This window comes from Babylonia areolata, chromosome 15, assembly GCF_041734735.1.
Source record: "Babylonia areolata isolate BAREFJ2019XMU chromosome 15, ASM4173473v1, whole genome shotgun sequence".
Classification (NCBI taxonomy): Eukaryota; Metazoa; Mollusca; class Gastropoda; order Neogastropoda; family Buccinidae; genus Babylonia; species Babylonia areolata.
Genome location: NC_134890.1, coordinates 19254608 through 19272503, shown reverse-complemented (window position 1 = coordinate 19272503; position 17896 = coordinate 19254608). Strand labels below are relative to the sequence as shown.

At 39.0% G+C, this 17896-nt stretch overlaps 3 protein-coding genes across 27 annotated transcripts in view; 1 reads left to right on the top strand and 2 right to left on the bottom strand.

Annotated features, from left to right (window-relative positions):
- LOC143290465 (cytoplasmic dynein 1 intermediate chain 1-like) overlaps nt 1–1708 on the bottom strand; it is a 49467-nt gene extending 47759 nt beyond the window's left edge. For 13 of the 23 annotated variants that reach the window (XM_076599921.1, XM_076599924.1, XM_076599932.1 and 10 more), the window contains exon 1: nt 1521–1708. In XM_076599921.1, coding sequence (XP_076456036.1) covers nt 1521–1619 — 99 coding nt within the window. In that variant the 5' untranslated portion in view covers nt 1620–1708. The remainder of the gene's footprint in view (nt 1–1520) is intronic. The other 10 variants (XM_076599937.1, XM_076599940.1, XM_076599935.1 and 7 more) reach the window with 1 other exon arrangement.
- A 1803-nt stretch (nt 1709–3511) lies between these two features.
- LOC143290208 (peroxisomal membrane protein 11B-like) lies at nt 3512–6844 on the top strand. Its single transcript, XM_076599532.1, has 4 exons — nt 3512–3743; nt 4746–4861; nt 5404–5567; nt 6095–6844. The coding sequence occupies exons 1-4, from the start codon at nt 3670–3672 to the stop codon at nt 6446–6448; spliced, it is 708 nt and encodes a 235-aa protein (XP_076455647.1). The 5' UTR covers nt 3512–3669; the 3' UTR covers nt 6449–6844.
- Nucleotides 6845–10478: 3634 nt separating this feature from the next.
- Nucleotides 10479–17896, bottom strand: part of LOC143290463 (methionine synthase reductase-like) — a 21199-nt gene continuing 13781 nt past the window's right edge. Inside the window, exons 10-13 of one of the 3 annotated variants that reach the window (XM_076599918.1) lie at nt 17805–17896; nt 16090–16322; nt 15563–15804; nt 10479–13734 (exon numbers count right to left, since the gene is read on the bottom strand). The exon at nt 17805–17896 is cut by the window's right edge and continues 131 nt beyond it. In XM_076599918.1, coding sequence (XP_076456033.1) covers nt 13655–13734; nt 15563–15804; nt 16090–16322; nt 17805–17896 — 647 coding nt within the window. In that variant the 3' untranslated portion in view covers nt 10479–13654. The remainder of the gene's footprint in view (nt 13735–15562; nt 15805–16089; nt 16323–17804) is intronic. The other 2 variants (XM_076599919.1, XM_076599920.1) reach the window with 2 other exon arrangements.

The following is a 17896-nucleotide window of genomic DNA, read 5'->3' as shown; positions in this document are numbered from 1 at the left end:
TTGACAAAACTGTTCAATTTCAATATTCCATTGCTTGTTAATGTGAGGATATTTGATTGGCATTCTCAAGGGCGCACCAGTGAAGTGGATGACATGCAGTGTGAATCCCAGACTTCATGTTTGACTTTGACTTTGAGCCTACAGTAGCTCACTAAGCTCTGGGTATAAGCCTACCTATATCATGCCTTCAGTACACTTCAAACCCATGTCCTGCCACTCATCAATCCATGATGCTGTTGATGTTTCCCCCTTATCTTTTACTGCTTAACTAACATTAGTTGTGTTAGTCTCCCCACATATTCCATGATGTTTAGCTAACATGTATTGAATAATTAGTACCTCTTTATTTTGTATTGCTTAGCTAACACACATACAAAAATCAGTTCACAACATTACTGATTATAACTGATAACAGAATTCATAAAATAAAAAGCAACAGATTTAAACAATCTTTTTTTTTTTTTTTTTTTTTTTTTTTTTGTTATATGTGTATGCAAAATGTTCATGTACACACATTGGATGAACACATCTGTATGCTTGTAACTTACATATATATATATATATATATATATATATATATATATATATATATATATATATGAACCTTAAATATTACATAATGATAATTGTTGTTATCTATTTAATGTGTGAAAATTAGTAATATTACTAATAATGACAACAAACCGACTTTTGTTTACCTACATCATGACACATCAAAAAGAGACAATTTTGTCCTAAAACCGATAATCCAATTGATTGGAGGACTGGTGCAAAATTATCCATCCTATACAGGATGATTATAAACAATCAAATTCCAGTTCTACCACCAGAAAAAATCCTAACGCCTGCAAGTAAGACCAGCAGAAGATACATATCAACTATGACCTATAAAGATCATGACACTGACAGACAAAATCGTAGGAAGAAGAGCAGTCAAAAACAGAAAGAATTTTGCAATACCATTCATCAAAACAGGCCAGTTGATTAATGCTTTATTTTGTAAAATCAACATCAGAATGGAATCTGATGGAAGAAGTTATCACTGTATTTGCATGAGCTACAGCATCATTTAAGGCTGCCATTCAAAGTTTCCTGCCAGCTACTGTTTTCCACCACTATATTTTTTTTCTTTCTTTCTTTCCTTTTTTATTTTTTATTTTTTTTAATTTTTTTTAAATTTTTTTTTTCCGCGACAATGTCCAGATTGTCCCCTGCAATGTATTAATCCTGATCCTGAAACGATTTTCGGATTTGTCTAGTCTTACATCGTCTGATAACGATGTGCACCAGTGCATCGGTATTCTTCATCCATGTATGCAATCACAGGCCGAGTGAAATCTGTGTTCATAACCCGACATCAATACCTTATGTATGACACGAGCAATGGTTAGTCCTGATGTATTGTACGCTACGCGAAGCTTGCAGAAGATCTATATAACTGGTCAGAAGCAGACGACGTCTAATAATAAATTATGATAAAACCACTGCACCTGTATTGAACAAACCGAAGAAGTAATTACCTCTTTTCCTTTTTTGGAGAGCTCCTTTTCTTTCCTTTCTCTTCGCATTTGCTCCAAACGAGCCTTTTTTCGTTCAAGTTCGGCTTTTCTGTCAGCCATGGTGACAAAAATTCTCAACAACCTGCCAAGTTCTGCCAATGATCCAGTGTCTGACTCATTGCCTGCTTCCGCAGCAGTGGATGCGGAAATAGGTTACGTATAGAAACAGCACCCCTGCAATCTCCAATGAAAACATCTCTCCGTCTCGTGTGTACAAAGAACCCAGTCAAGACCACTGTGATTTAAATTCAAAATTCTTCTCACTTAGTTATGTGAAGAATCACTGGAGTGCTGGTTTGGGGTCATCCAAAGTCTACACATTACAACTGTTACGTGCGTTGGAATGTTCTTAAAGTCAGCTGGTGTAAGTTACAAATGAGTTTCAGTTTCAGTAGCTCAAGGAGGCGTCACTGCGTTCGGACAAATCCATATACGCTACACCACATCTGCCAAGCAGATGCCTGACCAGCAGCGTAACCCAACGCGCTTAGTCAGGCCTTGAGGAAAAAAAAAAGAAAAAAAAGGTGAATAAATAATAGATAAGCTTACACAAATAAATTAAAAAATTTTTTTTTTTAAAGGTGAATAAATAATAGATAAGCTTACACAAATAAATAAATAAATAAATAATAATTGTATCAAAAAAAAGAAAAAAAAGCGTAACCCAACGCGCTTAGTCAGGCCTTGAGAGAAAAAAAAGGTTATATAAATAAATAATAATTATAATATAAAAAAAAGAAAAAAAGGTAGTAGTAGTAATAATAATAATAAAATAATAAATAAATAAATAAGATAACAATGATGATAAATGCGTGTGTGTGTACGTGTGGATGTGTGTGGCTTCCTGGCAGTGCATGTGTACGTGCACTGATGTGCATATACATGTGTACATGTGCATGTGCATGTGTGTGATTGATTGACAGCCGATTGATATTGATTGATATGCCATCAGGAATACCAATATAGTGCCTATATCTTTGGTCAGAGACCAAGCTCTACTGAAGCGCCGCTTTACAAACACTGACGGGGTCATTTACACAACAGGCTGCCTACCTGGGTAGAGCCGACTGACGCGGGCTGCCATTGGGCGCTCATCACTTGCAGTCATTCGTTTCATGTGTCATTCAAACAGATTTCAGGCACGCACACATACACACTCGGACAAACATGTAACAGTTAACATTTTACGTGTATGACCGTTTTGTTTATTTACCCCGCCATGTAGGCAGCCATACTCCGTTTTCGGGGGTGTGCATGCTCGTGGGGTATGTTCGTGTTTCCACAACCCACTGAACGCTGACACACGAAGGGGGTTTAGGCACTGGCATGTCTGCACATAATTGTGTTAACCTGGGACTGAGATCGGAAAAAATTCCGGCCCCCTGTACCCACCAGGCGCCACCTGACCGAGATGTGTGTGTGTGTGTGTGTGTGTGTGTGTGTGTGTGTGTGTGTGTGTGTGTGTGTGTGTGTGTGTGTGTGTGTGTGTGTGTGTGTGTGTGCGTGCGTGCGTGCGTGCGTGTGTGTGTGTGTGCGTGTGTGTGTGTGTGTGCCAGTGTGTGTGTGTGTGTGTGTGTGTGTGTGTGTGTGTGTGTGTGTGTGTGTGTGTTTCTTCTGATGGTGTTTCCATAAAAGTGTTACAATAATATATTTTGCTCTCTCTCTCTCTCTCTCTCTCTCTCTCTCTCTCATGTTAAGGAGATTGTGGTGGTGCAAAACTGAATGGATGCTCTGCTCCAAAACTGAATGGATGTTCTATGTATATTGTATACAAAAGTGGCTGCACCACGTCAAAAAGAGAGAGAGTGAGAGAACTAAGGTTACCGAACTAAGGTTCACACTAAAAAATTCAATTCTTGAAAATGTTGATAATTTGGGAATAAAAGCAAAGGAAAAGGACCTGATCCGATCAAACGGAAGCAAAAGTTAGGAAGAATATCGATAATCGTCTGCTGTGAGTTATTCCCCTTGACGTCCAAGTTCAAAGTGCTGTCTGCTACCGTCTCAGATTGAGACACACGTAGTTCATGTTCCCATTTTCACTACGCTTCATTCTGCGGAATATTAGCTCTACATAAGTTTATGTACAGTGCTACCAGAAATACTGACAATGACAACACCACAGATAACTAAAGCCATCGTGAAATTCAATTCACATTCTCAAGCGAGAGACAAGATTTACAGGTATGACAGGTTTCTAACAGTAAACAGTGTTGGTCCATGGTCCAATAACGGGCAAAAGTTAAGATCAGGAGCTTCCAGTTTGTATAATTAACTTTTTATTTACCAATTCAAGTCTCCTTTTTGGTGTGCTTAGCCCGATTGCATCTGAAAGGATTTTTATGGGTGTAATATTTTTTATGACAAAGGCAAATCTTATTTTGATTGATTTTGCACATTAAACGACATACACTACACATGCACCCACAAACACTACACATGCACCCCCCCCACACACACACACAAAAGCAAATATGCACATACACCATCATCAGTTCAATGGCAAAATAAATCATTAACAAGAGCAGAGAATGGTGAAGAAGGATTTGTTGCATGACTTAATGGCACATCAGTGTGTTTGTGTGCGTACACATCTGTGTACGCGCGCGCGCGTGTGTGTAAAAATTATGCATACTTGAATAGATTTTGGACAGCATCTATTCACACTACATTTTTGTACTCACTTTCAAAACCTATGCTTTGCAAAGTTTTAACACTGTTTGAGGGTGACTAGCAGATTATTGCTTGATATCATTCGTTGAGGTGAATTATTTGTAGCTAATCTTATTTGTTGAAGGGAAATACAAGTTGATATCATTTGTTCCTAGACAAGTTATTAGTTGATATGATTTGTTGAGATGAAATATCAGTTGCTATTATTTGTTGGGGTGGTCAAATTACTTGATATCATTTGTTGAGATGAATTGATTATTTGAAAATTGATGATGGGTCATTTGTGGAGGTGAATTATTAGATAGAGGATATAATTTGTCAAGGTGAATTATTGATATCATTTGTGGAGGTGAATTATTAACTGATATCATTTGTTGAGGAGAATTATTAGTTGATGTCATTTGTCAAGATGAATTATGAGAGGATATCATTTGTCAAGGTGAATTATTAGCTGATTTGTTCAGCTGATATCATTTTTTGAGGTGAATTATTAGTCGATATCATTTGTTGCAGAACTGTGCAGTATGGCTCCCGGCTAGTCCTGTGGTATCTCACAAGGCAGACAGAGAGGGGAACTGTGGAGGAAAAGCTGAAGAAACTGGAAGCAGCGCTTGCGTTGTCCAGAAAATGTATGTGCATTCGCCATTTTGTGCGGAGTTTTTAATTGTTAATTTTCATTAATTGACATGAGCCAGATCAAGTGTATCAGCAAAGAAGGTCGTTTTAACACTAAAAACTTTTCTCTATCAGTCTTTCTGACAGGAGAAGGCATCGTTGCAGAGTTGGTCAGACACTGGACAATGTAGACACAGTATTATTGTTTTTGGTTGTTATTGATGTACCTCACAGACGATGTAGCTCATTATTATTGTTGTTGGTTGTTATTGATATACCTCACAGACGATGTAGCACAGTATTATTGTTGTTGGTTGTTATTGATGTACCTCACAGACGATGTAGCTCATTATTATTGTTGTTGGTTGTTATTGATATACCTCACAGACGATGTAGCACAGTATTATTGTTGTTGGTTGTTATCAGTATACCTCACAGACGATGTGGCACAGTGTCATTGTTGTTGGTTGTTATCGATGTACCTCACAAGACAATGTAGCACAGTATTATTGTTGTTGGTTGTTATCAGTATACCTCACAAGACAATGTGGTGCAGTGTTCAGGATGGGGAACAGTCTGGATCTGGGACACAAAGCTCTGGACGCTCTCTCCATGCCAGACCCAGTGCTGAGAAGGCTGGCCGTCACGGCACACACGCTGAAGGCACTGTGGCTGCTGCTGGACCACGCCATCTGGTGTGGGAAGATTCAGATTGTGAAGGTACTGTCTCAGTATTTGTGTGTGTGTGTGTGTGTGTGTGTGTGTGTGTGTGTGTGTGTGTGTGTGTGTGTGTGTGTGTGTGTGGTTGCATATGTGTGTGCATTTGTGTGTGTGATAGATTGATATAGATACTTATACAGTGCCTATCCTCAGTCTAAGACCAAGCTCAAAGTATTTTACAAACACGTCGTCATTTGCACAAGAGGCTGCATACCTCGTTAGTACTGTCTGAGTGCTGCTTATACATGCTCATCATTTGTTTTCCTGTGTCATTCAGTGAGGCTTCTATAATGCAAATACACACACACACATGCATGCGTGTGCACAACCTCACACATACACATATGAACACACTCATATATATATATATATATATATATATATATATATATATATATATATATAATATGAGTACATATATATTAAGAGTGGGTTTTTGTTAAAAAAAATAATTGACAGGAAGAACTTTCATGCTGCCATGGGTTCTTTTTACGTGACCCTAACTTTTCTCGATTTTTCAATTCCAGATAGACGTGGCGCGATGGAGCAAGTGGTCAGCCTGGGCCTGGCTGATCGGGTTGGCGGCCTCCACAACCTTTGACGTGATCAAACTGCACCGACTGCAGCTGAAGCTGGACAGCATCGCCTTGGAGATGGACTCTGCAGGTCGCTCTGACCTCGCCGACCAGGTGAAGGTGGAGATGCACACCATGAGGCTGAACTTCTGGCGGGACTTCTGCGACCTGTTCATCCCGCTCAGCGCCCTGCAGTACGCCAACCCCGGGCTGGGGGCGCTCTGCGGTCTGGCATCCTCCCTCATCGGCTTCCAGTTGGAATGGGAGAGGCACATCCAGCCATACAAGTTGAGTAAAAGTGCCTAAGGCAGTGTGGAGATTCCCTGTCAGCCGCTTGGTGTTTAGGGAAGGGTGTAACGGGATGGTAAGTTGGTGTATTCTTCTCCAGTTGGAATGGGAGAGGCACATCCAGCCATACAAGTTGAGTAAAAGTGCGTAAGACTGTGTGGAGGTTCCCAGTGAGCAGCTTGAGCTTGGTGATGTAAGGAAGGGTGTGAAGGGGTGGTTTGTCAGTGTATTCTTTTTTTTTCTTTTTTTCTTTCTTTTTTTTTTTTGCTGCCCCATCATCTGCAACGTTTCAGTAGCATTACTCTCATGCCGCTCATTCCGAGTCCACCATACACAGCCACACTCGGGTTCATCTGTGAGTGTATTCTTCTTGAGCTTCTTCTTCTTTTTCTCCCTTAACCCTGTAAAGAGTAACAGTGGCACTGGGCATCGCACAGAAAAAAAAACTGTTCACCGGATTCCTTCAGGTCTGTTGGTTGTTTGTCAAAGCCCTAGGTCTCTGCTGATGGTTATGGGTGTGTATGTGTATAGGCGCATGACAAATAAAGCAGACCTTTTCTGACACTCGTATTGATGTGATGGTGATAATGAATAATTGCTGTCCTCCCTCAGTGGTTTCCTGTTGGAATAGGAGAATGACATCCAGCCGTACAAATTGAGTAATAGTATAGAAATGGTGGACTCATGACAGTTTCATATGGTGGCCAAGGCCTCTCATGTAAGGCTATGGCAATATGATATAACATAATGAAAACACCATGAAATATAACATCAATCCCAATTGTAGATAAGCCAGCACTATGGCAGTTCAGGCTCAACACTTGACTTATATCAGAGACTGACATCACAGAAGAGCCATGCTTTCTCCAATGCAGTGGGAAGTCATTTACAGCTTAGTTTTTTGTGAAGGACTATGATGCCTTAACTAGGAGGCAAAATTGCACTGGCTCTTAGTGCTGCAGCCTTGGGGGCTAGTTGGCTTTTGGGGACCACCCCAACACCAACTGTCCTAAAGCCCTTTTGGCTGAGAGAGTGAGGATGAAAATTGGCAAGACACTTTTCACTATGATTAAATTGTAGCCCAGATAGTCAGGACATCAGTTGCTTCCTCTGCTGTTTTTGATGGTCATTGTCTGACACTACTTATTATCTTACATGACATTCCAGCATGCAGAAAAAAAAGTTCAGAATGTAGAAAAAATAAATGTCCCCATCACATGGTGCATGGACAGCGGGGAAACCCAGAGAGCATCCTGCTGAAGGGAAGAGTGTGACAGGATGGTGTGAAATTAATCAAATACAACTGGAATCAAATGGACTGTTTTCAGAAACTGTCATACTGTTATTATGGTGATTGCTATTTATTTATTTTGATACTTGTGTTGAGCACTTAGAAAAAAAAGAAAAGGAAAGAAAGACACAGAAAGAAAATTTCCTATATACTCCACAGATGAAACTGAGGCAAAAAACAAACAAAACAAAACAAAAAACAAACAAAACCCCAACTTTTTAAATGTAGTTTCACATTAATAGTTTTCAGAGTCCATTCATCATTGGTATTCATGATGGTGTATATTAACTTTTTTTAAATAAAAAACAAACAAACCTTTCTTGAATTTTTATCAAATACAGTAATTATTACTATTAGGAAAGTAGATTTTGTATATGGTCTGAAGAATAATATTGTATTAACAAAATTACAACCTGGCTGCCGGATAATTCACATAAAGTGAACATTGGCAGAGTAAAGATTTGTACAATTGCGAAATGGTCCATGATCAAGTCTGATCATGAAGTGAAAGCTTAACTCACTTGTGGTTCCCCTTTTTTGCTGTCAGTCTCAAATCTAAGTGCAAGGATACATTTCTGTGAATGAATAAAGGAAGCTGTCTTTCTGCTCAGATTTGCAATTCCCAAGAAACATTGATCAAACTCCTTTGATATTTCTTTCCTTTTAGTGAAACACCACAGCCTTATATTTTTCTTGTATGGAAATGGCCAAGCTTGTGTACTATGATTGATCCACATCAGTCGCGTGTCCTAGAATTCAAACTACAATGGGTGTTTTATGTTAGGAAAATTCAGACCTTCCAGAAAAAGATTGACAGGACAAGGAAATGATTATTTCACTGAAATAATATGAATTATGATGTTTAACTAAATATCACCAAAATGTTCACCACCATAGTATTTTTTCAGATAGTGTATTTTTCTGTTCTGTTCACATTGATGTATGATAATGTGGTGAGTCCATACTGGATATCCACCTCAATACGCTTTGAGCATAGTGGACACAAGCAGTAATTATCATGTAAAAAAAATGGTTAAATCAACGCCTTGTTTTGAATTGTCTTACAGAAGCAAGTGACCTGTGTAATGATGGCAATGTTGAGACTTCAATAAAATGTTGTTGTTTTTAAAATGAAGGCTCATGTATACATTATTTTGTCCATGAAGTGCAGGAAAATGATGTGAACATAATGTTACAATTGCATGGTGCTTCAAAATGATATACCCTGGAGCTTGGATGCATAAATTTATGCAGTTGTTGATTATTCTGTATGTGTTGTGAGTTTGGGCACATAAATTAATGCAGTTGTTGATTGTTCTGTATTTATTGTTTTGTATATAAAATCAGTGTGAAATGAAGTCTGAGTGAACATTAACTTTTTTTTGTCTGTGTCGAAATTGGGATGATATTTCAGAAAAGAATCTGTCCCCATATTGCCAGTGCCATGTTTATTTACATCTCTTTTACATGATAAAGAGGATTCCCGTTGATGGAAGCTCAGTTTGTGTGTGTGTGTGTGTGCGTGTGTGTGTGTGTGTGCATGTGAACATGCGTTCCTAAATCAGTGGTTCAGTCTTCCTTGTGAAAAAAGAGTGGAAACAACTGACTTCAGCAGATGTATCCAGGATTATATCACTTTGGCAGATGCTTTGTACAGTATTATGGAGATGGATTCTAATTAAAAATATCCACACTCTGTGTGTGTGTGTGTGTGTAAACTTTTTTTTTTTTTTTTCGACTCAGGGAAGTATCAACATGGGGGAGTATCGACACAGGTGAGTATTCAGTCAGGGGAGTATCAACTCAGGGGAGCATCAACATGGGGGAGTATCGATTTGGGGGTGTATCGACTCAGGGGAGTATCAACATGGGGGAGTATTGACTCAGGGGAGTATCAACACGGAGGAGTATCGACTCAGGGGAATATCGATTCAGGGGAGCATCAACATGGGGGAATATCGATTCGGGGGAGTATTGACTCAGGGGAGTATCAACATGGGGGAGTATCGACACAGAGGAGTATCGACTCAGGGGAGTATCAACATGGGGAAGTATCGACACGGAGGAGTATCGACTCAGGGGAGTATGAACATGGGGAGTATCAATTCACGCGAGTATCGACACAGGGGAGTATCAACATGGGGGAGTATCGACTCAGGGGAGTATCAACATGGGGAGTATCAATTCAGGGGAGTATCGACATGGGGGAGTATCAACATGGGGAAGTATCGACACGGAGGAGTATCGACTCAGGGGAGTATGAACATGGGGAGTATCAATTCACGCGAGTATCGACACAGGGGAGTATCAACATGGGGGAGTATCGACTCAGGGGAGTATCAACATGGGGAGTATCAATTCAGGGGAGTATCGACATGGGGGAGTATCAACATGGGGGAGTATCGACACGGAGGAGCATCGACTCAGGGGAGTATGAACATGGGGAGTATCAATTCAGGGGAGTATCAACATGGGGGAGTATCGACATGGAGGAGTATCAACTCAGGGGAGTATGGACATGGGGAGTATCAATTCAGGGGAGTATCGACATGGGGGAGTATCAACACAGGGGAGTATTGACTCAGGGGAGTATCAACATGGGGGAGTATCGACATGGAGGAGTATCAACACGCTCCCTTTCCACACACTGCCCATCCAAACCATCACATGACACCACCCACACACGGTCACTGTCCAGTTCTGGCAGACATGATAACACCAACACGCAGAAGTAATATATCAGAAAAAAAAACCCAACAAATTTATTTATAGTTCATTATCACAATACAATAAATCAGAATTCAGGGCTGTTGAGGGGAGTGGGGGAAGGGGGTGAGGTATGGGGCAGAAGGGAGAAGAAATACAGGAAAGCAAAGATGCCAACATCCTTAAAAACTTTTCCTTGATTCTGGACTTTTTTTTTTCTCTTTTTTTTTTTCTTCTTCTTTTTTGCATCACTCCCACACACCTCTCCTCCCTGTCCTCTGATTGACATAATTTACTTTCGTTGAAACATGATCACTTCACAATAACAATTATCTCCACAATTTTCAACATATTCCATTTTCCTGTATCCAGTTCATTTGAGTGAACATCACTTATGTTTTGCAAAGCATGGTCAGATCAACTCTACTATACACAGATGAATCAAGTTCTATGAATCCATACAAATACATCGCAATCACTCAACATTTCACACAACATGTCAATGTGCAATTAAGTTTGCAACAGAAAATGGAATACAGTTTCTGAGTAAATGCAGTTATACTTCATAAATGCGGTAAAACAGATCTGGATGGGCTGTCATTCCGTAACAGATTGATTGGGTATTGATTCACACACATCAGAGACATTGTAAACTGAATCATGTACATATAACAGACTGAATGTGTATTGTATCACATGACAGACTGAATATTTGTATAAACACTGATTATTGAATCACACACATCAGAGACATTGCAAACTGAATCATGTACATATGAATGTGTATTGCATCACATGATGAATTGAATATTCGTATTTAAACACGGATTTCTACTTTTTCTATTCACACATATATCATACTGAACGTAGCCATGGATAATGCAATTGTTAACCCCTTGGTGACGTGAGGTACTGTGCTGTCAGTTTTAACAGCATTTCCAACTTTTGTGTTCTTTTCGTATGATTCAGAGGTGATATGATGGGTACTCTCTCTCACACACTCTCACACAATCAACACTACTGTATGTGAAAATATATGCGGAAAATGAAATACTACTCAATATGCTAAAAAGAACAGTATGCAGTAGTTCTCACATCAATCAATCAATCTCTTTAGAAATAAAATCTTTTACAAACCTTCCAAACAAAGTCTGTTTGGTTTTACATATTGAAGTAGTTTAAAAAGGTATAGAACACATCACAGGTCATTTATAAGAAGACAAAAACAATTTCAACAAAAGCTAAATATTTAAAATAATGCACATCACCTCAAACCCCTAAAAAAAAATAAACAAGAGAGGCAAGGCCTTCAAGACTCACTTGTGATACATTTAAAAAAAAAATCCAAGCTTTTTATGTATTGAGTATAATTTCAAAATGTAATGTTTACGATGAGAAAGATCAGTTTAAAGCAAATTAACTCCCCTAGCATTAGAGTAATTTCCCTTTTTTACTATCTGCACCAAAACGTTTGCAAAATAAATAAAACTTCCATGCTTAGCAAAAGAAGTTTCTGTTTGAACAAAAAAATGATAATAATGACTGCTCTAGCTGTTGGGTCAGAATATCAGATCAAAGTGCCAAGTTTAGAGAATACAAAAAATATAAATATAACAGTAAATGCAGTTTGCATATAATTAGGCTTCATTCTTTATTTTTTTGTGCCCATCCCAGAGGCGCAATATTGTTTTAAACAAGATGACTGGAAAGAACTGAATTTTTCCTATTTTTATGCCAAATTTGGTGTCAACTGACAAAGTAGTTGCAGAGAAAATATCAATGTTAAAGTTTACCACGGACACACAGACACACACACACACACAGACAACCGAACACCGGGTTAAAACATACACTCACTTGTTTACACAAGTGAGTCAAAAAGCACATACACAAAAACCACAACAAACCAAATGACCAAAAACCCTGACAAAGACAAAAAACAACAACAAAAAACGACCAACCAACAAACCAAATCCAGCAAAGACAAAAGGCCTGGCTAAGAAAACAACAAAACATGACCATTCAGTTTTTGGTTCATTTTTTAGCTGTAGTATTTACATGATGCAAATAGTCCATAAAAAATGCAGAAGTCCTTGCAATCACAATCTCTAGTCCCTTCATTCAGGACACAATTACAGCCACCCCCACCCCTTCATTCAGTTCAGTTCAGTGTCGGTTACTCAAGAAGGCATCACTGCCTTTAGACAAATCCATATGCGCTACACCACGTCTGCTAAACAGATGCCTGACCAGCAGCGTAACCCAACATGTTAGTCAGGCCTCGAGGGAAAAATTGAAATACAATAAAATCAAAACAAATATAAAAATCAATGAAATAAGAGAAAATAATTGTTGTTTTTTTAAAAAGGAGATTCATCATTAATGAATACGTTTGCCAATGTTTTTTTTAAAGTTAGGAAGATGTTTATTTCATTTTGTGATGCGACATGCTGGTGATGGATTTTCAATTCCCCTTCTTGACCGTATGGCTTACTTAGCTGGAGGCAATAAAATGTTGTGTCATGTTTAATAAATGAAAAAAAAAAAGAAGAAAAGGTGGTGGGGCAGAAGGAAAGTGGGAAGGAAGAGATCAATACTGGGAACACATGCAGCTCAACTGACCTTCACAACCACACACTGATTATACACACAACAGCTGCAGTGAATAAAATTATATCCAAGGGATCAGACACTAAACACAGAGTTGAACAGAAAGTATAAAGTCAGTATGTAACAGTCCATTACTCAAGTAAAAATAACCAAAAAACATTCACTTTTCAAGCACTCTCCAAAAAATCAAGGCACTCCATTCCAATTATTGTATTCCATAGATCTATTTCTATTTCTACTGAGCATGCATGTCCGTGTGTGTATGTGTGTGTGTGCAAGTGCAAAAGCCTCTGTGTGTGTGTGTGTGTGTGTGTGTGTGGTTTGTGTCTGACTGATGTGGTATTGTACATTGCTTTCAGATGTTTGAAAAAGCTACATATATCAAATAAACTGATTAATATGATCATCATTATTATTGTTATCATCATTATTATTATCGATATCACTGTTCTAATATTCATCACTATGATCCACAAACCCACACCTTCCACATCATCCTTTCCTCAAACACAATGTGCTCAAAGAAGCCAGTGCTGCACACCAAGCAGGCACCATATGATCATGCAGCATGCACCAGTCTTGCACACTGCTGCTGTTGGCTGTAGCGGTCTACAGGCTCACGTCCAGACGTCTTCCAAGTAACGGCGGTGTATCCTCATGGTCATCAAGTACTCCTTGGCCTTGTCTGCACTTAGATCTGTCCGTGACAGAAAGCAATAATAATATATCAATAATATTTATTTATTTGTATTTATTTATATTTCTTTCTATCACAACAGATTTCTCTGCGTGAAAGTTGGGCTGCTCTCCCCAGGGACAGCACGTCTCAACACTACAGCGCCACCCTTTTTTTTTCTTTTTTTTGCCTGTGTGCAGTTTTATTTGTTTTTCCTATCGAAGTGGATTTTTCTACAGAATTTTGCCAGGAACAACCCTTTTGTTTCTTGTGGATTTTTTTACGTGCACTAAATGCATGCTGCACACGGGACCTTGGTTTATCGTCTCATCCGAATGACTAGTGTCCAGACCACCGCTCAAGGTCTAGTGGAGGGGGAGAAAATATTGGCAGCTGAGCCGTGATTTGAACCAGCGTGCTCAGATTCTCTCGCTTCTTAGGCAGACGCATTACCTCTAGGCCATCACTCCACTCATATCAATAATAATAATGATAATATAACCATAACAATTGGTATTTATAATGTGCTATATCTCCCTTAGCACATGGGCCCAGAACACTAACAATTAGTATCAATATGGCAAGAAAACAAAAGAAAGAATTGAAAAAGGTTACAAAAATCAACATTACACAGCATTTTTAAGGCTTGCAAGCAAGACAAATGGAATGTGTCAATGACAATGCACACACACACTCACACACACACACACACACACCACATCACATGCCAACACCCAGACATCCATGAAAGCAAGTTTTACATTGATGAGGGCAGCTTAGAAAGGAAATTTTTTTTCCTAAAATTACGTTTATCAAACATACTTACCGTGACCCACTAGTGCAGACTCCGACAGGGAGTCCGATTCCTGTCCTGTGCAAACTACTATCCACCTATGCGGGGAAAACAAAAGTAGCTATGGCTGATAACCTCCCGGAAGTAGGTTACCTCCCCTCTGTATCCCTGACTAGCTTCCTCTTTTTCCGGCAGCCATCTTGACTCCTGTTCCTGTGCTCTTCATACGGCTAAGTTTTTTTTGTATTTTCTGTCTGTCTGTCGATTCTCTGGCATTCTTCTTTTTTGTCAAATTATGTCTTCAACCAGGTCACATAATTATATGGCTCGATTGGGCGATCGGGCTAAAATTAATGCGCGATCGCAATCGATTCGTGGACACTCTGGGCCCTCTACTTCTGGCCCTCTCAACAACGCCAACCCGCTGAGATTTTGTTTCAGCCTTTCAAATTTGGTGGGTAGTTTATTCCAGGTCACAGGACCGAGGTAAGAAAAGGCATGCTGTCCTTGTCATTTGTCTTGTCATGGATGATGTGGGATACTGAGAACACGAGTCAGCAGATGATTGCAATGAACAGGATGGAACACAAGGCTGAACAAGATCAGATTAAGTACTGACAGGCAACGGATGTGAAAACCAGTATGTTTGTGGTCAGTGTATTTATTGTATTGTATTGTACTGTATTGTATTGTATTCTATTGCACTTACTGTTCTATTGTACTGTACTGTACTGTACTGTAATGTACTGCGTTGCATTGCACTGTATTGTATCCTTTATCTTCCTTTAATGACTATTGCATGCTAGTTCTTGCATGAGGATGGCTCATCTTCGTTTAAATGACTAATGCATACCTAGTTCTTGCATGAAGAAGGCTCATTTTTGTTTAAATGACTAAAGCATACCTAGTTCTTGCATGAGGATGGCTCATCTTCATTCAATGGCTATTGCATACCCAGTTCTTGCATGAGGATGGCTCATCTTTGTTTTAAATGATGAAAGCATACCTAGTTTTTGCATGAGGGTGGCTCATCTTTGTTCACTGACTATTGCATACCTAGTTCTTGCATGAGGATGGATTCGAAGGCAGCCGCCACATCCACAGCCATGTGCTTGGCATCCCCGCAAACAAACACCACCGCCTCCTTCTCAGAAACAAGACTGCAGATTTCCGAGGCATGAGCACGGATATTGTCCTGAACGTATCTGGGGGTGGATGGATCGTTGAGCGGATCTCGTGAAAAAGCTGGCAGGAACTTGGTCAGGACCCCATTGCTCTGGAATTCCTCTACAGCAGACCTGCAGCACCAAAGACAAATAATACAATTTATTTTCATAAAAATTCACGTTTAATTTTTTTACATACTTACCATGACCCAGTAGTGCAGATTCTGGCATGGGTTTTATTCCTGTCTTGTGCAAACTACTACAACAATTTATGCAGAGAAATTGACTGTACATACAGGTTAAACACAAAGCGCACATACATACACATATCCATACACACACACAGAAACTCAAAAGACAGACACATACAGACACACAGACAAACACACACCCCCACACAGCAAACAGTCAACCCACCGGAAAAGGAAATCCTTCTCCCTGTGCCGGCACCCAAACAGCAGCCACGTCTCTCCCACATTGCCTCCCTTCTCTTCCTTCTGCAGGCGCAGTTGTCTCTCTTGGAGGAAGCCAATGAAGGGGGCGACACCGGTTCCTGGCCCGATCATGATCAGCGGCACAGAGAGGTCGCTGGGGGCTCTGAAGTGTTGGTTGGTCCGGCTCACTATCTGCACCTGGACAATAATTTTCTTCTTTTTTTTTTAAAGAAAAAAATCATAATTTATTTCCAATATCAACAGAACTACAGAGTCAAGAAATGAATTCAAAACAAGAAAAAAAAACCCACCAAAAAACTATTGAAAAAAACCCAAAAATTTCTTATTTCCAATATCAACAAAATTTCAGAGTCAAGAAAGCAAAAAAATAAAAACAAAAAACAAGTTCAAAATACACAACAAGAATTTTCTATTTCTATTTCCAATATCAACAGAAATACAGAGTAAAGAAAGCAAAAAACAAAAAACAAAAAAACCAAAAAATCACCTGAAAAGACAAAAACCAAACAAAAACAAAAACAAAAAAACAATTTCAAAATACACAACAGGTTAAAAAAAAAAAAAAAAAAAATCCAATATAAAAAAAGCAACAAAAAAAAAAACAAGGAGTTTTAAATCCACAACAGGAAAAAAGACACAATAGGCAAAGAAGGGAAAATGAATTCAAATTATAGGTATCATTTCTCTTCTTTATTTACCCCATTTACTGATATATGTTGCTTTGGGTTTTTTTCACGTGTACTTGTGTATGTAATCATAATGTAACGTTTTTGGTGTGAGCATAATAAACAACAATAAAAAAAAACACTAAAAAAAAACCCAAAAAAACATGAGGCAAAGCCTTCAAGACTCACTTGTGCTTCATGCTTTATCCAGTAGAGGAATCATAAAGAGCCAAAACAAAAAAGATTTAAAAAAATCGCTGAAAAGTGCTCTGTATTAAATATAATACATAAAATAATCTCGGGAGAAAAATTTTATTAAAAAAAAAAAGAAAGAAAAAAAAGACACATGAGCAGGACTGAATCATGCATGTTCAGTTCCGAAGCAAGCAGACTAATCCCCACTCTGCGGCGCATCTGACGTCATTTGACCAAATTTAAAACTTAAAGCAATGCTGATGTTTTCTTCTTCGTGCGATAAAGAGATGTGATTGTAGTGGACGTAATAATGTCGTTTAAATCATGTTTCTTTTTTTTTGTTTTATCATATCTCGATTATTCTTCTTTTCGGTGGTATAGGAGACTTTGCCATCCCTTCAAGCACACCACAACACATGGCAGATCTCTAGATCTGCACGCACCAGTCTAGGCCTACAACGAGCTGAAAGAAACGATCGATTCAATTTTTCTTTTATGTTCAGTCCAGTTAATTCAGTGTCCACTTTAGAATATTTATATGCAGTAAACACGTCGATGGTGTAGTTAGTATCACTGTATGTGTTCTGTCCAGAATTTGTATTTCTTCCCTTTTAATTGTGAACAAGAAAAATGAGGTCATGTCGTCTTCGAATACAACCTACCTTCTAGTGTGCCGAATACCTTCTATTCATGCATAGAAGGAGGGGTGTGTGAACAAGATGTAAAGCGTTTTGAGCAGTGTTTCTAGAAAATAAGCACTACATAAACGTCGCTTTTCATCATAATCATTGCCACCATTATCATCACAATCACTTACCTCAATGTCTGCAAGAGACGCTGACTCCACACCCTGGGCCAGCTCTGTCACAGGGTCGGCGGCCGGGGTCTCCTCCTTCCCAGCATGCAGCT

What these genes read in the sequence shown, in the direction of transcription:
- LOC143290208 (XM_076599532.1), top strand. Translation starts at nt 3,670, where the DNA reads ATGACAACACCACAGATAACTAAAGCCATCGTGAAATTCAATTCACAT. An exon ending in GCTTGCGTTGTCCAGAAAAT is followed by an intron (nt 4,862 to 5,403) that starts GTATGTGCATTC and finishes AATGTGGTGCAG; the next exon opens with TGTTCAGGATGGGGAACAGT. An exon ending in GGAAGATTCAGATTGTGAAG is followed by an intron (nt 5,568 to 6,094) that starts GTACTGTCTCAG and finishes TTTCAATTCCAG; the next exon opens with ATAGACGTGGCGCGATGGAG.